General features: G+C 39.4%; 1 protein-coding gene across 1 annotated transcript in view; it reads left to right on the top strand.

The window, feature by feature from the left end:
* Nucleotides 1-22,702, top strand: part of neurl1b (neuralized E3 ubiquitin protein ligase 1B) — a 45,242-nt gene that overhangs the window by 16,428 nt on the left and 6,112 nt on the right. Inside the window, exons 2-4 of the mRNA XM_052014632.1 lie at nucleotides 6,509-7,069; nucleotides 12,208-12,915; nucleotides 18,768-18,893. Of these exons, the coding sequence (XP_051870592.1) occupies nucleotides 6,509-7,069; nucleotides 12,208-12,915; nucleotides 18,768-18,893 (1,395 nt within the window). The remainder of the gene's footprint in view (nucleotides 1-6,508; nucleotides 7,070-12,207; nucleotides 12,916-18,767; nucleotides 18,894-22,702) is intronic.

Raw genomic sequence — 22,702 nt, forward strand, 5'->3', positions numbered from 1 at the left:
TGTTTTACAAAGTAGCTTCTGCTTCATAAAATTCATGGCTAAATATTATCGTTAGGATCTACAAACTCTTGAGAGCTCCTGTAATCTCCTTGCATTGTGAATACATGATTGTAAATAGCAATTATCTCCCCACCCAATCCATCCTATAACAATAGTTTGTTTTAAGTGTACAGTGAAACGTGGAAGGGTGAAAACTAACAATAAGGTTATATAGAACATTCCTTACATAGAACCTTCTTATGAAATGCACATAGGTCACCATCTATTTTCCCTGGGTGGAATTTTCAATAGAGTCAAAGCAATTATAAAAATGCTGTCAGACAATGATACTGTTAACTTCCCAACTCAATTACAAAGCATATATTCTGTATCCTGACTTGCCACTTGTATGGGGGTCAGTTCTTTCAATCAGTCTGAGATAATACTGCTCAAATGTTGTCCATTCTCAGCTGGACCCTTGTGAGGGCAAAGCATTGTTTGTGTGCATTCTGGTAGCTCTGTTGACAACAATATGTTTTATTGTTTGGGCCACTACAGTCTTGCTGATGTACTGATTCTCAGAAGCATCCAATCCAAAGAGACCTCTGAACGTGCAGGAAATAGAAAACTAAACTGGATGGTTTGTTTGCATTGAAGTGGATGGACATCATATTTGTAATTTGCAAATGAAAGAAAGTGCATGTTGAACTATTTTGGGGAAAGAAAACCCACTCGTGTGGCAGGATGCATATTTAGAGAGGTTACCAACAGATGTTAACACATACACAGTAACAGACCACCAGCATCTTTAATACTAAATAAGTTATCAATGGCACTTGCAGTAATTGCGCAAGCTCAGTAGATGCCATTTAATTACTATTTAGCTTTCCTGTGTTTTTTTTAAATCTCATTATTCCCATTGAAAGACTAGTAAATTAAAGTAATTGTGCAGTTAGTAGCAAATAATACTCAAGTGTTCATTTTCATCAAGGACTAATTATGTATGAATAGATGTATAAATTCTCATGTAACATACTTGATAGACATACATGTGACAGGTTTAGTTCTGTTTTGATTTCCATTTCCTGCATATATCTAGATCAAAAACATCACAGCCATTAATAATCCAGATATTAATATTAAGCATTCTTATTCCAAACTCAGAGAGATCAACTGGTTTACTGCAGGTCAGGTTCTAATAAAAATTTAGGAATCAGTTCAGTCTGTCTATCTTTTTCAATAACTTTTAATATTGCATTGGCTAAAAACAGGTTCTTGTGGTCATGGCTACCATTAACATGCCTGAAAAGTGCAGGTTACTTTCTTATTATGAATGCTTAAAACTGAATTAGTTTAGAGAGATTTTCTTTCAACATGTCATGAAAGTAACTGCTTTATTATTCTGCTGAAACGTGCCAAGATGTTGTTGCAGACAAATACATAGAAAATCTCCCAGAAAGAGTAGAAAACAACTAGTCTAGAGTTAACGAGGACCTGAAAGAAATTAATATCACTGCAAAAACAGAATTGGAAAAACTAATGGGATTGAAAATCAATAATTCTCCAGGACCTGATGACCTGCATCACAAAGTTTTGAAAGAGGTGGCTATGATAATATTCAATGCACTGATTGTCATCTTCCAAAATTATAGATTCTTGAATAGTCCCCACAGGTTAGGAGGCAGCAAATGTAATCTCACTATTTAAGAAAGTAAGGAGACAGAGAAGGGGGAACAACGCACCAGTTAGCCTGACATCAGCAATGGGAAAACTGAGAGAATTTATATTATGGAAGTGGTGGCAGGACAGTTCAAAAGTAATGGGATGGGGCAGAGTTAACATGAATTTATGAAAAGTAAATTACTTTGTCAAATGTATTAAGAGTTTCTTGAAGTTGTAACTAGCAAAAGAGATAATGGCAAACAAGTTCATGATTTTCAGAAAGCAGATTTATGAAAAAGATTATGTTCTGGCTTAAGCTTCTTTGATGTAGAGTTTCAGAAAAAAGTCAAGTCATGGTCTTCACTAATTGTCAAAGGAGCACTGTTACAGGCATCTGCCCATTCCAAACAGATGAGATTTTCCAGCGGTCAGCTACAAAAAACTAGTGTCCTGCATATAATAAACAAGCAATTGAGTCTCAAGACTCTTTCAAGGGTTTACGATTAATTACTTTTGTCGGCAAAGTAACAGATGCATTCTCTATAAATGTTGCAGGTGGAAGTAAGTTATTGTGTCTTCTGGTATAAGTGATAGAATACTTGTTCTTACTATCACAGGTTTAAGTACATTATACGGGTGGGAGCTCCTGGTATTATTTTAAATTCCTCTTCAGGTAAGTTCTGTACTGCCAATGTTGCTGTTTCTTGTTCAGTATTATTGCTATTTTCCTCTATATACATTAATAGCAATTCAATGATCTATAAACTTAACTCAGTGGCTTTTATGAAGTTGTTTCCTGTGGTAAAAGTGTAAAATGCTAACTTCTTGAGAACACAAAGCTTCTTCAGTAATGTACTGCAGCCAATTCTATAAAATAAGTATTTTTTCTTTACATAATTAGTATTACAATGCCACCTGAAGTTTAGTTGTAAAATAACATCATGTAGAAATGAATATAGAAAAGATGAACATCACTACTGTTTGCAGTATATTAATGCATAGTTGGTGCTTGTCAATTTATAGTGGAGTGGAGGCCAGCATAGATCAGCCATGATCATATTGAATGAATGTCCTCAACATTGCCAGTATGTTAATGCATAATTACGCTGAGGACTTCCTTTTTGCTGATCTACTTTCCATGTGCAAACTCATGTCAAGTAGACATTCCTCTGGTCTGAACAGTTGCAACTCTTGTATTTGTCAGTACCTGAAGTCAAGACCTTAAAGCCTTTAACCAGATTGGCAACTTGGCAAAGTTTGCATGGGATCCATGGTGACTCGGCTGTTTGGATTCAGAATTGGCTTGCCCATAGAAGACAGAGGGTAGTGGTCGATGGGGCTTATTCTGGCTAGAGGTCCATAACTAGTGGTGTTGTACAGGGATCTGTACTAGGACCTCTGATGTTTGTGATATACGTATATTAATGATCTGGATGAAAACGTAAGTGGGTGGATTAGTAAATTTGCAGACAGTACAACGATTGGTGCTGTTGTGGATAGTGTAGAAGATTGCCAAAGGATACAGTGGAATTTAGATCAGTTGCAGATATGGACAGAGAAATGGCAGATGGAGTTTAATCAGGCCAAAAATGAGGTGTTGCACTTTGGGAGATTAAATGTAAAGGGACAGTACACTGTTAATGGCAAGATCCTTAACTGTGTTGATGTACAGATGTATCTTGGGGTCCAAGTCCATAGTTCCCTGAAAGTGGCTGCACAGGTTGATAGGGAGGTAAAGAAGGCATATGGCATGCTTGCCTTTATTAGTTGAGGCATTGAGTTCAAGAGTTGGGAAGTTTTGTTGCAGCTTTATAAAATTCTGGTTAGGCTGCATCTGGACTAGTGCATTCAATTCTGGTCACCCCATTATAGGAAGGATATGAAGGCTTTGGAAAGGATGCAGAAGAAGTTAACCAGGATGCTGCTTGGATTAGAGGGCATGTACTATAAGGAGAGGTTGGACAGACCTGGGTTGTTTTCTCTGAAGCGGTGGAGGGTAAGGGGAGACCTGATAGAAGTTTATAAGATTATGAGAGGCATAGATAGACAACCGATATCTTTTTCCCAGGCCAAAATGACTAAGGCTAGACGGCATGCATTTAAGGTGAGATGGGGAAAGTTCAAAGGAGATGTGGGGGGCAAGTTTTTTACACAGAGAGTGGTGGGTGCCTGGAATGCGCTGCCAGGGGTGGTGGTGGAGACAAATAAGATAGAGGTGTTTAAAAGGCTCTTAAACGGGCACATGAATGTGTAGAGAATGGAGGGATATGAACATTGTGTTGGTAGAAGGGACTAGTTTAGTTACTAGTGTAATTAGTTTGGCACAACATCATGGGCCGAAGGGCCTATTCCTGTGCTGTATTGTTCTGTGTTCTATGTTTCTGACTAATTTTGATTTAGCAACTTAGACCTGAAATATCAAGTGAGTGACTTCTTTTTCCCCATTCAGCTACCGGCTTGTTGAATATTTCTTGTGTTTCTTGTTACTATTTTACCTACCACACCCCTAGTATTTTGACTTTTGTCAACATTATAACTTGAAAAGTAAATGAAGATTATTGCTCAGAAATTGTATTGCATGGCCTCTGTTTCTCTAACTTCCTTAATCACTCCCCTCTGTTTTCCCCCACCCCCACTTTGATTTCCCTTATCCCTCTGGCCCCATTACCCTTTCTCTTTCCACACCCCCACCCTCACGACCTGCACTCCCTTTGCTTCCCCACCTCCTTCCCTTTATTCCATGGTCCACTGTCTTGTCCTATCAAATTCCATCTTCCTCAGCCCTTTGCCTCTACCACCTGTCACCTCCCAGCTTCTCACATCATTCCCATCTACCCCCCTTCCCCACCTACCTATCTTCTTCCTCTCGCCTGGACACCTATCACTTGCCAGCTTGTGCTCCTCTCGTTCCCCTCTCCCTTCAACTTTGGTTTCTTCCCTCTTTCTTTCCAGTCTTGATGAAGGGTTTTGGCTCAAAACGACGACTGTTCATTTCCCTCCATAGTTGCTGCCTGAATCCTTCCAGCACTTTGTATGTTGCTCCTGTTGTCAATAATAGCTAATAAAAGGGCTAAATATAAGGATACCAAAGCATAATGGCTAGTCAGCAATGAGAGAGCACTGATAGTACCTATTTTGGAAAGATTCTTATATCCTGTGTTTTAACCACTAAGGAACTACTCCAGAAAACCAGCATACAGCCTTGCTAAGTGCATAACAAGTCAGAAAACTATGTGAATATATTAACAAAATGGTGTTTGTTTTTCAGTCTGGTTTTATAGATTGCACCAGGATTGAGCAATGTGCCTCAGGAGCATTCCCAATCTCATCATCGAACTCTTAAATATCTAATGCTTTCAAATCTATCTGCTATACAGTTTTCAAAAGCAGGCATGATGTATAGGAATAAAATTGCATAAATATTAAACAATAGTTTTGATGGTAATTACAACGCTTAACTGAATATTAAATATGTCACTAACTATAATATATAAAGAGATGTGGTACCTGAATTTTTGTGATGAGACAGTTGAGCTACGAGGTGGGCAGCAGCGGCTCATGTGACTGCGTTTGGAACTACAGTTGGTCTGCCCTTCAGCGTGCAGCATGTTTTTGTCTTCTGAGTCCATGTACTGGAACATAGAAATGTGCAACACAATTGGGGGTTAGATACTGGTGCATCTGCCCTCTCCTTGGTGGGCCTGGGTTTGCCATCAATTGCACTAAGCTGATGATCCCATTAGAAACCCTCAGCTTTCCATGAAAATGATCGCCCCATTTAAAAAAGTTCAGCTTATTTTTTATTTATTTTTCATAACTACACTTTATGTTTTTAATTAATCTACAGCAGTTTTAATAAATCATAACAAAATGTATTTTTTATTTTTAGTTTTTTTAGTTTTTGTATTACTTAAATCCATTTCAGCTGATTTTAAAGGTCTCTGAGTATCAAAGCCAGTTTTAAAAGCAGTGAAATTGCTTTTCACAGCAACAAGCTATCATGGGCCTCAGCTTCTATTGCCTGAGGCTCGGTCACACACACGGCCTGTTCTGCCTCATGGGAGGCCATGGGATGGAGGCCTCCAGCACAACAGATCCCATGGGGTCACAAAAGGTTGCTGCTGCTGTGAAGTTCATGCAGGGAGTGAATGTGTGGTATGGGCCAGGTCAAGCTCAGGCACATCCAATGACTGTTCAGTTTATTGTTCAAGCAGCTGACATGCTTTGGTAATTCCAAGTGCAAGCTTGACTTGTTTATCTTGTTAACCTGTCCACAGCAGAGAAGTCTGTTCCAGCTGAACCAAATGCAATCTTTATAAGTCATTTGGTTGAAGAAATAGTTCTTCCTGAGCAGTGCCATCCATTGACTTTGATTGTTACATAAAAGCTGGTGAGTGTGAGTGCCAAAGTTAGCAGCTTTCCTGGGAGCTCACTGTCTCTATTGGCCAAATTCATCTGTTGCAGCCTTACCACCAGATCAAGCAGTGTTATCAGCAAAGAGTCCATGTTCTTCAAGCTTGATCATATTTCTTGCACAGCATGACACAGTGTTGAGAGCACAGTGAAATGGATCATTCTACACCATTGCTAGAGGAAAATCTGTGCAAATGTTACAAGGCTGAACTTGCACAGGAAAAGGGAACAAGATGCACCCAACTAAGAATAAGGAAACAACTCTACAAACCAACCCTATTTCCTTTGGCAATAACCAAACACTAGTATCAAATATCTTTGCTCAGGTTAAACCAGTTATAATGTTCAGTAGAAATTATTATTGAATATGAGTAGTGCTGCTTGAAGTAATGTATTTAATTATATTGATGTAAGGGCTGCTGTTTTTTATAATGCCTTTTTTTTTGTCTCATAGATGCAACACACCATGCCCGCTCTGGATCTGCTCGGCAGTATTACACACTTCCACCTAGCAGCCATGAACGGAGAGCACATCCAAACATTACTGAGCCTCCAAGGTTTCACTCGCAGGCCAAAGGCAAAAATGTTCGTCTGGACTCACACTTCAAAAAAGCATCCCGTAAGAACAGCTTCTGCAATGGTGTAACCTTCAGCCACCGTCCAGTTCACCTTTACGAGAAAGTGAGATTACGATTATCAGTGGTCCTTCATGGATGGAGTGGTGCTTTACGGTTTGGTTTTACAAGTCATGATCCCTCTCTGATGAGCTCTGCAGACATCCCAAAGTATGCATGTCCTGACTTGGTAACCAGACCTGGTTATTGGGCCAAAGCATTACCCGAAAGATTTGCTCTGAAAGACAACGTCCTTGCCTTCTGGGTGGACAGACATGGACGAGTATTTTATACTGTGAATGATGAAGACCCTGTTCTTTTCCAGTGTGGCATTAATGTTTCAGGACCGCTCTGGGCGCTGATTGACATTTATGGAATTACACAAGAAGTTCAAATGCTTGGTGAGTATTCCAACAGTAAAAATAACACCAATAAAGAGTCAGGAGCAGATACCTGGTAGAACACAAAATTGTAAAGTACCTGTTCTCTAACAAGTTTAGATTATTTAAGTCCTTTGGCACTGTAACCACTGAGAGATGCCGATTACTTAAGCCCTTCTGCACTGTAACTACTGAGTGAAGTTTGTGATTTATTGAGTAGGACCCATGATCTGGAAAGTGGAGAAACAAATCGTGATGCAATTTGGTAGTGAATGTATCACCAGCATCCCGGAGTAGAATTAACAAATAGCCTACAATCTCCATCACCACCCTGTGAAAATGTACTTTCATGAAGAAAACAGTTAAAAGGTTACAGTGTCAAAGAATCATGTGTTAGTGATGGTGCAATGTTAAGTGACCCTGCCATTAAAAATATTTCAGGGAAGGAATGTTGTCATCAACTGCACAAAATTCACAATTTTTAATTGAGCTTCTCTCAAGAGGTCCTGTGTAAATTTTGATTAGGCTATATAACATCTAAACAATTTGGGACTTAATCATTCAGTTAAAAGCAGTTGAGGGCCTCTTGCAGAATTTGACTCCTGAACCATTTTACTTTAGCCTTCATACATTAGATTTGCAAATTTCTAACTTTGCTATTAGCACTCCACCAATTAAACATAAAGGTTTCAGACTACCACCTTCAGCATTTTCCTTGTGGCTGTGTGAGCAGCTTATCGTCCTCCACCCTGTGGGTAATTTCTTATTAGATTAATGTGAAAGTTTGAATAAAAACGTGGACTAGGAATCGTATACATGGAGACACAAGAGACTGCAGATGCTTGAACATGGAGCAAAAAACAAACTGTTGGAGGAACCCAGTGGGTCAAGCAGCATCTGCTGAGGGAACTGGACAGACAACATTTCAGGTCAAAACCCTTCATCTGGCCTGGATTGTATACATGGAGACCATTTAAGTGTATAATACATGGGGATATGCTAGAAGCTTCATGGTTCGTGATTTTTCTTCCAGCTACTCCATATATTTCACACATTAACTTATGCAGTTGAGATGGACTGGATGCTAAAGGGAAGACTGCCGACCAATATTGCTACCAAATCACCCTGTCCTTTATAAATAAATGACCAAGTTTTGGTTGATGATTGAAAGCCATTTGGCAGCAAAAAATGTACATGAATGTTACTCGGCAATATGGGAAAAGTTGTCATTCCAAGAATTCTGTTATCACACTAGAACATTCAAATGTAACTATGTTCTACTATGGCACAATGCCTTTTTCTCAATCTGCATTTTTTTTCCAGAAACCTTGCTCCTTCTTATCATCAACATCCATTTATAATTGCCTAGAAACAAAATGGATAGTGTGTAATGTACAGTGTGGAAGAGGTGGACACTTCAAAATAGTAAAGCAGAAAGCAGCAGCTGACTCATCAATAAAGCCACTCTTAGTACAATGTAGCATTTGAAATCAATTTATATTGAAAGGATACTTCCAAATGATCCAAGTATTTCACAAATCATTTATTTCACATTTAGTCGTAGAGTATGAAGATTTTTAATAAATCAAATTTAAGTCAATTGATCATAACAAATGAAAACAGTTTTATAATTGTCAGAGAATATTCTTCATTAGCTTGCAAACCATTACTTCAAATTAAATAATTATTTTGTAACATTTATGAAAGACATAAAAGATAATGCACCAGAGCAGTTTGATCGCTGTGGCTGGGGGAACTTCATCCAGAAACCCTCCTTAATTTTGCCTTCCCATTTTTAGTTAGATATTGAAGGGGCATATGCCTATAAGTGTACATTGCACCTTCTTCCCTGAGCTTCCTGGCTCAGTGCATTATGCCTCTTTGACTTTTGTACATGTTGCATGCTATGTATGATATGATTTTGGTGTTTAATCAGTTTATTGGTTTGGCAACTAATTGAGAAATGTGACAAGAAACTAGAGGTTATCTTCGAAAATCCTCCAAATCTAAAAAAAGCTGGGGTCCTAATATTTCATGAAGAATATTCCTTTAAAAAACTTACTATTTTTGAAAGTGCCAATTAGGTACAGTATCCACAGAATTAAAATTCAAGTGTTAATCAACATTATTTGCCACAGGGATACTAAGCATGGCTGTTAAATCCTGCTACATAAATTAGGTGGCAGTTCAAAGTGCATCTGAGCTCACCATGTTCCAACATAATAAGTGCAGATAATGCATCTGTGCATGAACAAATCAATTAAAATATATGTAGATTCATATTTTATGTATGGGGTTCCTCACTTGATTGGAGGATGTAACTGAGTAGGTGGTTATTTTTAGAAAACTAAATGGAGAAGAAATAGTGAAAAACACGAGGATAAATATATAAGCAATTGACTTCTGTATTCTGTAATCTTTTTGCTTTAGTCATAGTATTCTTAACGTGAGAAATGGCCCCAGCCTTGGATTCGATGTGTAAGATTCAGAAGCTCCAGTCTGGATCTTGTATTCCACTAGAACCACTTGGTGCATTTTGTATTACATTCCATTCCCTATCCATTGTCATGTGAGAAAGCAGACCTTAAGATGAAATAAGCAAGTACCGACACAGGAGATGTATGGTTTGAAAGACCTAATTAATCTTTCCAGATCATTCCAAAAGTAAAAGAGCAGGTCGATTGCAGTTTGGTAGTGTTTGTTTTAAGTACTCTGGCCGGTAATTAAGGTCATCATGGCGATACATGGGCAACAGATTTGTGCCTTTAACTTACTGTTCTTTGATCCTTAAATGTCACCAGCCATGATGGAGGTGAGAATGGATTGTTTATTTAATGCAAAAAACCTTTTCAAATCCAGATGGCTGGTGAATATCTTGGACTGTTGAAAACAAGGGAAAGAACTGATTTGCAGTTGCAGGAAAAATCCTCCCTTTTCCAACATCATGATGCAGAGGAAACATCTGGAACCAAAACAGCACATCATTCCCAATACATTACCATGCCCGGACATCAGCATGAAGTCTCCTTGGGGACAAATTAAAATGATAATTAGCTGTATCTTTTGTGACTGTTGTTTTAAAGGAAGGGACTTTACATCAGTAACTGGATACATGTTGGATGACTATCCTTCGTTTCTGAAAAACAACAACCAACAGCAATTGAAAGCTAACCAGGTGTTATATTTAACAGTGAAAACAAATCAATTCCAGAAGACCAGTGGTAACATCCAGAAACCATAAAGTGTGATATTTCTTGTTAACAATAGATGAGGGATTGTGTTTGATGCCCATGGATTTAGTCCCTGCAAAAAGAGGGTTAATCATATATAATGTTTCATTCCAAGTTATTCAGTGGATGAACAAGTGAGGGCCTTGTATTCTAAATGATTATGAGCTTGCCTATGGCATAAGTTGTTGATGTACTCCTTAGACAGCTTCATCTGTTCAGCTTAATTTGGCAGATGCTTTGAGTTAATGAAAGGAGGTCAAATGACACCACAAATTTCAATTTCATCCATGAGCAAGACATAATATATTCTGTATGTTTGCTGTTACTAAGCTTGCTGTTTATACCATATACAACTGTGAAAGGAGCCCTAAAAAAATCATGATTTTATGGCACACAAGCATTCAAATTAAGCTAATAACTATTTCCTCAGGAGTGCTTGTGATTCATTATTTGTTCTTACTGTCTTTTTGATAACTGACTATTAGTGATGGCCTTTCAAAGTAACTCATTAATAAAGGGTGTCGCACCAATCAAAACAAAAATGTATTAATAATTGATATTGTAGCAGTAAAGTTTAGTTTATGGGTGTATATAGACTGCTGGATAATTTTCAAATGGAATCTCTGTTAATGTCAACTGTTTAAGTGTCACTTCTTGGTAAACCACCCCATGTAAAAGCTGCAGATCTATTTTAAAATAAAAACAGAAAATGCTGGAATTGCTCAGCAGGCTGCTTCAAACATGTTAGCTCTGTTTGTTTTCCCATGGATTTGCCTGACCTGCTGAGCATTCCAGCTTTTTCTGTTTTTATTTTACATTTCCAACATCTGAAGTTTTTTGGATTTTCACTAACTTGCAGATCTATTTTGCTGGCTGATTTTCAGTGATTTATCCAAGGACTTATGCACACTCTAAAAAGACCCATGAGGCAGAAATCAAGCAATTTCCCTCATCCTTCCCCAATCCACACAAGACAAAAGATCATCTAAGCATTATGACTCATTGCAGCCCAATCTGTATTCAGCCAGCTGTTGTGTCCTTCTCTTTTCAGTTTCGAAAGTCCAATTCTGGCTTAGTGCATGGAACACCCATTTTTATCCTTTAGTTCTCCGCTACCTGCTCAGCTGATTTGACCCTCCCGTCTAAGTCATTAAGGATCTTGTAATGAATGGTCTTCTCTGTTGAGAATCCAAATCTCAAGGGTCAAGGCAAATATGCACAATATATAACTGCAACTTCTACACTAACCATTAATATCAGTGGCCATCCTGCAGTAATATGGGGGATATGGAAATGGCATTTGGTGCAGGGCAGGAACGTGTTTTTCAATTTTGAGAACTTGATATGTTGTCAAAGTGGCTTAAGGATGTTCGATATAATATTTGGCTTCCTGAACAAGAGAGCACTAGATAATTTTTCTGTTTGCATAGAATAATGTGCTTGTTTTTCCAACACTCTTTTTTCAACAATATAAGCTACCCAGGTGCCATCAGGTGCAATTATTAGTGCTCAATAGTTCTGCTGATTTGTTGAAACCCCATATGTTTCTTGTCGAATTCACTGGTTTAAAATCAAACGCAAGTCTTAATTTGGGAATGAATGATCGAAACAGGAAAGTAATACCATTTACAGCCTAATACATGTTGTGAGTCTGAGCTGAAAATACTATTGTATTAATTATTGATAAACAATTAGTTCTGAGGAAAAGGGAAGTAAGAAACTAATCAGACAGAAACTAATCAGGACAAAATATATTAGAACAGATTGTCAGAGTTAAGACGTATAGATGTTTTGATTACAGCAAATGGAGTTTGGGCAAATTCACCTTGTGAATATTGCTGAGTAGTTCACTTGTCCATGGAGTCATGATATACTGCTTTTCTGCTTAAAGATGTAATACCAGTAATGATTTCTTTGTTTCTGTTGCAGAGAGTATGTTTGCAGAAACCATCACTTCAGCACGACTCAACACAGCACGGCTAAACAGTTGCCTTCCTCAGTCTAGTCATGACAACGCTAACTTCAATAATAATGAACTAGAGAACAGTGTTGTGGTGGCAAAAATAACAAACCTAAATCTAAGTGAAGTTCCCAGCCTTGCGCCAGACAATCACAATTTACCATGTTGTACCAACAGACGGCTTCGTTCACGAGGCCTGCCATCTTTACTCGACACCGACCTTCACTTTCACTACATACGAGGGCCTGATGTCACCCTTTCTCAGGATAGGATGGGAGTGTGCACAAACTGGAAGGAGAGCACTAGGACCCTGGTGTTCTCTGATCGCCCTTTGCATACTGGGGAAACCCTGTATGTGGAGGTGGGGCAGTTAGGGTTACCATATTATGGCGCTCTTCTCTTTGGCGTGACATCGTGTGACCCCAGCACCCTGCGAACAAATGAGCTCCCAGCGGATCCAGACTTCCTGCTTGATCGTAAGGAATACTGGGTCGTGTGCAGAGGTTTCTCAGTGCCCAACAGTGGCGATGTTTTCAGTTTCACCATTCTGCCAAATGGAGAGCTGCATCATCGTGTTAATGGAATAAACATAGGGATGCTGGTCTATGTCGACACCACACAGTCACTGTGGGTGTTCTTCAGCTTACATGGAGTCGTCAACCAGCTGAGGATATTGGGTAAGTGCACACATACTTGCTGATTTATGCTAATATGGTTAGAAGATAGCAAAAAATATATTTAAGTATTTTCTTTATTAAAATGTTTTTTTAAAAATCGGTTCCTTTGTGTATGGCTCATCGGTAAAATTTGCTGCATGTTATTCTGAACTATGTAGACTAGAAGAACATCAGGGATACTAGAGGAAACCTGGCCAGGATTCCTGCTGTTCGCTGATAGCTGTTAAATTATCCATTATGGTAGTTCACTTCTGTGGCTCCTGACCAAGAAAACGTGTACAGTGTATTGGAAATTTTCTCTCCAAGAGGTATTAGAGCAAATAGTGTAAAATGTTAATCCACATCAAGAACTAAAATCATTAAATGATTTTCATGATTTCTTATTAGATTCAGTACAGGCATTTCAGAATCAGAATCAGGTTTGTTATCACTGACATATGCTGTGAAGTTTGTTGTCTTACAGAAGCAGTATAGTGCCAGGCATAAGACATAAAAATCATGATAAGTTACAAAAATAATTAAATAGTGCAAAAGAGGAATAATGAGGTACTGTTCATGGGTTCATGGACTGCTCAGAGATCTGATGGTGGAAGTGAAGAGGCTGTTCTTGAAACATTGAGTGTGGGTCTTCAGGCTCCTGTACCTCTTCCCCGATGGTAGTAACGTGAAGACGGTATGTCCCACGTGGTGAGGGTGCTTAATGATGGATGCCGCCTCCTTAAGGCACGATCTCTTGAAGATGTCCTCAATAGCGGGGAGGGTCGTGCCCATGATGGAGCTGACTGAGTCTACAACCCTCTGCAGTCTTTTGCGATCCTGCACATTGGAGCCTCTATACCAGGCAGTGATGCAACCAGTCAGAATGCTCTCCACCGTACATCTGTAGAAATTTGCAAGAGTTTTTGTGACATACCAAATCTCCTCAAACTCCTAATGAAGTAGAGCTGCTGGCGTGCCTTCTTTGTGATTGTATCAATGTGTTGGGCCCAAGATAGATCCTCAGAGATGTTGACACCCAGGAACTTGAAGCTGCTCACCCTTTCCACCACTGACCTCTCAATGAAAACTGGTGTGTGTTCTCCCAACTTACCCTTCCTGAAGTCCACAGTCAATTCCTTGGTCTTGCTGATGCTGAGTGCAAGGTTGTTGTTGCAACACCACTCAACCGGCTGATCTATCTCACTCTTATACACCTCCTCGTCGCCATCTGAGATTCTGCCAACAACAGTGGTGTCATCGGTGAATTTATAGATGGCGTTTGAGCTGTGCCTAGTCACACAGTCTTGAGTGTAGAGAGAGTAGACCAGTGGGGTAAGCACGCATCCTTGAGGTGTGCCTGTGTTGATTGTCAGCAAGGAGGAGATGTTACTACTGATCCGCACTGACTGTGGTCTCCCGATAAGGAAGTCAAGGATCGAGTTGCAGAGAAAGGGACAGAGGCCCAAGCTTTGAAGCTTGTTGATTAGTACTGAGGGAATGGTGGTGTTGAAAGCTGAGCTGTAATCGATAAACAGCAGCCTGACGTATGTTTTGCTATTGGCTAGGTGCTCCAAAGTTGAGTAGAGAGCCGGTGAGATTGTGTCCACTGTAGATCTGTTGTGGCGATAGGCAAATTGCAGTGGGTCTAGGTCCTTGCTCAGGCAGGAGTTAATTCCAGCTATGACCAATATCTCAAAACACTTCATCGCAGTAGATGTGAGAGCTACTGTCTTTGAGGCAGCTCACCCTGCTCTTCTTGGGCACCGGTATGATTGATGCCCATTTGAAGCAGGTGGGAACCTCCAACTTTAGCAGTGAGAGGTTGAAGATGTCTTTGAACGCTCCAGCCAGTTGGTTGGCACAGATTTTCAGTACCCTGCCAGGTACACCATTGGGGCCTGACACCTTGTTCTTTTGTACAGACAAAGCATTTTTATCTGGGAACATATAAACTGTACATCAAAGATATTTAAATATTTTTGTATATTATTTGCATATTTAAATTTGTGCTTTTGTTGTATTGGCTGTGACTTTCACCATCGTATCTTTGGGGAAATTCAACAGCCGAATTCACTAGCCCTGAGGCCATGGACTCAACATACTATTGAAATGCTATGATCTCTGAATCATGAAGGTTTAATCATTGACTATTATGACAGGCTATTCATTGGATTAAGCAAGTACTAGTTCGTTTCTGCCATGCGTCACCAAGATTGATCCCATTTCCAATCATCTTTAGTAGGCTTGCTTTTAAGGCAATGACTTGATTCTGTTTTAAAAGTATGGAAGGACTTGGCTTCAACACAGGTTATGATAAGTATTTTAATGGTGCTTTGTACCAAGTTTTTTTGGACAAACTTTCCATTTGGTTCCTTTTGTAATTATTTTAGATTTGTGTCCAATGTTGCTAATCAGTGGAAGCCACCTATTGCTATTTCTCCTAATAAACTCTCATAATTAAAAATTAATTGTCACACCATTATCTTCTCAACTCTGTGGGATTGATTTTAGAGATAGCTGCTCAAGGTAGACTAGGATGCCAGGAAGAAAAGAAATCTCTGTGGAGACCTCAGCACAGGACCAGCCCATTGTAACACCTGGGCTTCAGCTGAATGAGGCAAAAGCCTTTTGCACCCAAAGCTTGGGAAGAGATGTCAGGTCCAGTGGACATGACCAGCAATTGTATTAGCAGCCCAAAGAAACTTGAGTCTAGGGAATGAGCCATAGAATGCAGTTAGTGCTAGGGAGGAGGTTGCTGGATTATACTGATGCTGCAAGGGGAAGGTCATCTGTAGTCTAAGCTGGCCAGTAGGTCTTCAGGACCACCTCTGACCCTCGTGGATCCACAGAAAAGTTGCATGGCTCCTCTAAGCACTTTTTAGTTTCTACCATGTTTGAGCTGTGGGGGCTGGCCAATTAACCTATCAGCTTGCATGTATTTGCCATGTGGGAGCACCCAAACCACAGCACCCAAAGGAAACTCATACAGTCATAGTGAGAACAAACTCCACAGAGATGGTACTGGAGGTCAGGATTGAACCCAGGCACTGGAGCTGAGAGGCAGCAGCTGTACTAGCTGGCCAGTGTGCTGCTCCATAAGAGTATACTCTTACCTTGATCATTCCCTCAGTGCTAATATTCATATTTTATTATACTTTATGATCATTGCTGTGTTTGCTTTACATTCATTCTTTCACTTTCCTATTTAACTTTTCAATTTCACCCCAAAAAATCTAAGAACAAGAAAAAGCCATTAAATCCAAAAAGATCACAGGTAGTCTCAAAACCATTGAATTCCCCAGTTTTGTTTTCTATCTAACTGAAAAGTACTCAGTTGCCTCTTGAAGTCATTTAAGCATTTTTTCTTCAGTGGCCATCCTTAATAACTTACTTAACAAGAATGTTTTATATAGAAGTTCCTTATTTTGGTTGTATATTTTTGATGTAACATTGGCCATGGTGAACAGTTGAACTATATGAACTTTAAGAGTACCCTTCATACTCTTGAAAGCACTAGTTAGTTTACCTTGAAGCCTTCTCTTTTCTAGCCCTCAATGGGTTTTTCATCGACAGTTCTATTTACCTGCCTTTCCAAATAATAAGTGTGGTTTTGAGACAAAAGATAGTTAGGATTTTAAACAATTCCATGAAAAAAAGTTAACTTCTACATATATATTTTTTTAGACATTAAATAGCTTGAAACAGGTCGTCTGAAATAACGCAACCAGAACTGTAAATTATATCCATTAGAGAAAACCAATGCAACCTGTTTGAGTTCGTTATCATTAGGTTGATTCTGAACAAAGTTGATTTTTTCATTTGCCATTGCAAATCATTTGCCATTGCAAATCACTCAAGACACTTTGGTACTGAATGCCCAATCTGTTACATGACCATGCATGCCACTTTAATAATATTTAGTAGCATTTAAAATATGAGTCTCATTTCCACATGACATAAAAGATTAGTGTCTGGAATTTAAATCTTGGCCTTGAAATGCACTTTACTGAGCACTTAACTATTTTAATTCAAACTCAGTTCAAGATCGACATTGTGCTTTTCTATACATATCATTAGCTGTTAGCTGAGGGATGAATACTTGCCTGAGTACTGGACAAGTATTTGTGTACTGGGCATGTACTTTCTTGAAAATAGAACTACCAAACCTTTTGCACCCATCTGACTGGGAAGACAGTCTCATTCAGTAGATCTCTTTCCAATGCTATACTGTACTTGAGTGACAACCTTTTGGACTCAAGTCAGTTAAACTGATAGCCTACTGACCCACTAAGCATGACTGACATTAATGGTAGGCTGATAAGATTCCACATTTCATTTTTGCCAGGGCATAGGAGTTTGATGTAAATTATCTTTATAACCATGCTCTATATCCTCACTTGGGCAAACACAGAAACAGTATCTCCAATGCAATCTAAATTTGATGGTGGTTTGTCAAATATCGCTGGGCATTGTAGTAAAAGTATGCCTATGTATAAAATTAAAACCTGGCCCAAGCCAATCCAAACCCAGTCTAGGCCTGAGCATTTTTAGTGTTTCACATACATGACCTGAATCCAACTGACCCAGTCATCAATGTAAATGCACAATGTCCTCATTATCTGCTGACTTACTATCTGTAGATCTGCATACTCCTGAAGTCCACTTAAGGTTCCACTTCAAATTTGCTCCAGAAGTGCAAAGGGTAGGAATGTGTTTCTGTACTCATGAGGTTGGTCCAGAGTGTGACCAGATGTGTGGCCAGAGGCAGGGTCCGGAGTATTTGAAAATCTGAAACATACAAGCTGAAACGTGCTTACATACAAGTTGTTATATCTATGAAGATTCATTACCAGGGGCTTAAGGGATATCTGCATTTTTTGTTATCCATGGGAATTCTGTTTCCCTATCCCTTGTGAACGTTGAGACTGTATAACAATCTCAAACGTGCTGTTGATCCCTTTTATGAAGAGACACGAAGTACTGATCAAGAACAGGACACATAGGCTAATACTTAGCAAATCAGGCAAACCTGGTAAAATGCTGACCTGGACCAGCATGGTATGGCCTGACCAGAAGTAAATGCCTGACCTGCTTCTACAGCAGGGTCCTCTGGTCGGGTGTACTCTGCTGCAGTGACTGAAAAATTGTTCAGATGGAAAAAGAAGTGTAAAGTGGTTTGTATAACTGAAGTGCCCAGAATTGTTGATAAAGGCTTGGTGCCAATACATTTGGTGCAAACATGATGAATACAATAACATACATTTTATTCTTTGGTGCTGCCACGAACTTCAATTCCATTTAACAACAAATGTAAAATACATACTGAACTGATACAGAATGATGTTAACTGATGCATTGGGGGTACTCCCATGAGGCTAATGCAAAGGCATATTGTTAGAGCAGAGTAGAAAGGGTTTTACTTTCCATCTGGACATTCTGCATTTGGCTGTGGATTGGTGCCAAAATGGCCCTTGATTGTCCAACTAAAATGTATTCCCAGAAATGAGCACTATTATCTTGATATACTCACAAAACAAAAATGGGTTTTAGTGACACTATCAGGCATTATACTTATTGCCAATATAGACCACTTAAGTAAGATGCAAACAATATATCTTTCTTTTTGGTGCAGCCCCAGCCCAGTGTCAGTAATGAGCACTAAATACAGTTTGAATTGGTCGAGGTTCAACATAGATTTCTCCTTTTTTAACCCAAAAATACATCACAGTATAAAAACAGAAATGCATAATGTGCACTTGCAACAAAATTTTTATCATGAAAATGTCCTGGCTCATGTTGAGCATAGTAACAAAAATGTGTATGAAATGGAACTATACTCACTAAAACTAATGTACTTTAATGTCCCTCTACAGGTACATCCCAATCAACCCCTGCAGATGTATCTCCTTCAGGTTCTCCAGGAGGTTCCCACTATGACAGTGATTCTGACATGGCATTTAGCGTTAATCGATCTTCATCTGCATCTGAATCATCTCTGGGTAAGAAAATATCTCTACTTGTTTGGATAATAAAAAATAGACTATATTTTCTGTGTGATTGAAAACTTGTGCTTCCAATGTAGTGTCTGAATTAATTATGTAATATTTGTAACTGAGAGAGCATGTGTGTTATTTAACACTTGGACTGAATTCAACTTTAATCTCAACAGATAAAACTCCCTTACTCAACTTATAGGGGTCCTGCACAGAATTCTTTTGTATGCTCTCAACTCAGTTTTCTGTGAACATAGTTCCACAACACTGTATGTTTTCTTGCATTGCTTTGCCACAACATTGACTGGTGTAAGGAATGATAAGACGGATTAATTAAAAAAAGCTCTTTTATGGTAAATGGTGGAACTGAGTCGTTGAAAGAATTGGACTGAGGATGTCAGAGTGAATACATTCTCCATGGCCCATCACTGAACTCAGTCAGTTTAAAGGACCTGCCAAAATTATTTTAAAAGTTAATTTGTGGTTTGGCTACGTTGTGAGCCACAATGTCATAGAGGGGTGGGCAACTGTTTTCCCACAATTTCAAGCAAATCTCCAATTTTAACCAATGTATTTCAGCTACTGCCGAGTGACTTCCTCTGTCAACTAAGTCAATTGGCCTTAGGCTGTTTGCACTGGGAGTGACTAAGAGCAACTGGGAGCATACTATCTATCTCAAAACGACAGTGGTAGTTTATCGACACAATCATGGGGCCATAGAGTCATAGAGAGATACAGCACAGAAACAGGCCCTTCAGCCCACTGAGCCCATGCTGATCATCAACCACCCTTTAATGATAATCCTACATTAGTCAATTTCCTTCTCCCCACATTCTCATCAACTACTCCTGAATTCTACCACTCACCTATATCCCAGGGCCAATTTACTATGGCCAATTAACTTACCAACCCACACCTAGTTTAGCAGTTAGTGTAACGCTATTACAGCGCCAGCAACCTGGGTTCAATTCCACCGCTGTCTGTAAAGAGTTTGTGCGTTCTTCTTGTGTCTGCATGGGTTTCCTCCGGATGCTCCAGTTTCCTCTCATATTCCAAAGATGTACAGGTTAGGAAGTTGTGGGCATGTTATGCTGGCGCTGGAAGAGTGGCGACAGCAGCACATTCTCAATAACGCAAAAAGATGCATTTCACTGTGTGTTTCAATGTACATGTGACTAATAAATAAATATCTTATCCTTGGGATATGGGAGAAAGCCCCAGCACCCAGAGGAAACCCACACAATCACAGGGACAAAGTGCAAACTCCAGACAACCAGCACCTGGTATCAGGATTGAACCCAGGCAGCTGGAGCTGTGAGGCAGTGGCTCTACTTGCAACACCTCTGTGTCAACCACATCCCAAAGGCATGCTGGTCGCAGAACCTCACCAGCTGCCAAGGAGAGAGCAGGAAAGAGAGAAAACAAGTTAGTTTTAAGTTGCAGCAAGGGTGAGGGAGGAAGGGAGGGAGGGACCTCTGATAGGGTGAGGCCAGGGTTACTATTGTGATAAGCTGCGGATGAAGCCACCTGGTTGATAGATTAATGAAGGCAGTTACAGAGAGAAAAAAAAACAAAGGAACATGTAAAAACTATGAAATAGAAACTACGCAAGTTATAGATGGATAACCTACTGCAATTCTGATACAGAGAAAGTGGTTACCTGAAATTGTTGAAATTTCGGAATCTATAAGGTGCCACAATGGAAGATGAGGTGCTGTTCCTCCTGCTTACATTGAGCATCATTTGAATAATCAAGGAGCCACAGACTGTTAGGTGAAAATCGGAGTTGGGTGGAGAATCTGACATTTGTAAATGAAAAGCACTTAAGAAACAACTGTTCAGTTTCACAAATTTTATCACTGGCAACTGACATCATTAGCAAAAATTTCACATTGCGTGCACGTTTAGTTCTTCTGTAGACCATTCAACAAAGAAAGAAAGCATATATTTGTACAACTGGAGTGTCCTGCTATATGTTACTGTGTCAGGAATAAAGTTCATAGATTATTCTTCATTTAAACAGAAATAGACACAGGGGCCAAAGGACTTATTCAATGTCATGGGAATTTTACAACAGATTATGATAATGCCAGAGTGAATTTCCTGGATGAGATCAGGTTAAGAGGAGTTCACTGAATGGATAGGAAAACCATGACTGCCATCTAAAGGACTGCCTGCAAAGTGGTTACATCGTACTGATTCTGTGTTGTCCTGTCATCCGTAACACATGATGATTTTTGGAATACTCAGTTTTATTGATTTAAAATTTATACATCCATATAATTTTTAATATAAGATACAGAAGCGATTTTTCTGACCTGAATGACCTGTCCATTTTTCATCGTATTCCACTTTCTGCATGACATTATCTAAAGAAACAAAATACTATCAAAAGCAGAAATGTAATGTGTCAATTCATGAACAAATGGAACAGCACAATTGCCTGCATAGCAGAGTTCCCTGCAGTGCCTGGAAAATACATGTAGCTCATTTTTTACTAAATATATTTAAATTCAGGACCCAGATTAGTCTGCTGAGTGACCATAATTTGCATTTATTTGGTACCTTTTAAATAATAATGCATCCCAAGGCAGTTTACTTGGGTTACCAAATAACCCATAGGGAAATAATTTCTATGGGAGAGAATGTGGGATTGGATTAACTAGATCACTCCACAAAGAGCCAGCATGGGCTTGATAGGCCAGTTTTCCTTCCCCATAGAAATTATTTCCCTATGATTTCCAGATGAAGGCCCTACATATCACTGCCCCTTACAAATTCCTACTGCCCATTGTCCCTACCCCAATTCTCCTCACCCCACACACACTCTCTGACCCTGTTCACTCTCACTGCCCCATAGCCATTCACACTGTTCATTGTTCACTACCCTGTTCACTACCCATTGCTTCTGCCTACTGCCCCTTTCCTGCTCCAATGCACCCTCTGCCCATCCTGTCCATTCCCGGTGTAAACTGCCCTCTCCATTTTCCCTGTCCACTTTCTCTATCCTCCTGCCCCCTGTCCCCTGCCTCATCCACGGCCACTGACTCTGCCCCCTTTCCCCCATCCACCACCTCTGCCCTTGACTACAATCTCCTGTCCATTCCCACTATCTACAGCCCCTAACCACTTACACTGCCTTTGCTGCCTCCATCTCTTCCCTGTTTTGCATTATGCAGAAGTACTCTGTTTATGTGATAGGAGAGTAGGGTAGAAATTCATCCACTCTTTCATCCATTAAGTGCACAATATAATTGTGTATGCATGTTACATTCAGCGACCAAAATTTACTACCATACTGTAGGCAGATACGATGCACTCAGCCAAGGATAAAATGCTATCCCAATGTATAATCAAATACAATTGGTTCTTTCTATCTCTACTGAAGCACCACAGTGGACAATATAATTGTTGTCTTTCAAAACTTGTCTGTTATTCAATAAAGTGGAAGAACTGATGGGGTTTTCCTCCCAATTCCTTCAACTTTTTAAAGTTATTTTTGGGTAATAGAAAAGTAAATTACTTAAAAAATATTTCATGACATTTAATCTTGTCTGGCCGGCCTGGTTCATTAAGCCACTGATGGATTATAAATAAAAGTAAAATAGTCAGAGATTCAGCACTCTCAGGTATAAGAGTTATAGGTAGTTGAGAAAGTTACTTTATTCAGTGGGCATGGTGAGAGTAACCAGGTATCTTAAGCCAACTGCACATTCCAGACATTTAAAATATTTACTAGGCAGAGGAAGGCTGCTTTACTAATGGTCCTATGTAAAGGAATGTTTATGTTAACAGATTATAAAATATTGAAATAA

The sequence above is a fragment of the Pristis pectinata genome, chromosome 4 (genome assembly GCF_009764475.1).
Source record: "Pristis pectinata isolate sPriPec2 chromosome 4, sPriPec2.1.pri, whole genome shotgun sequence".
NCBI classification, from domain to species: Eukaryota; Metazoa; Chordata; class Chondrichthyes; order Rhinopristiformes; family Pristidae; genus Pristis; species Pristis pectinata.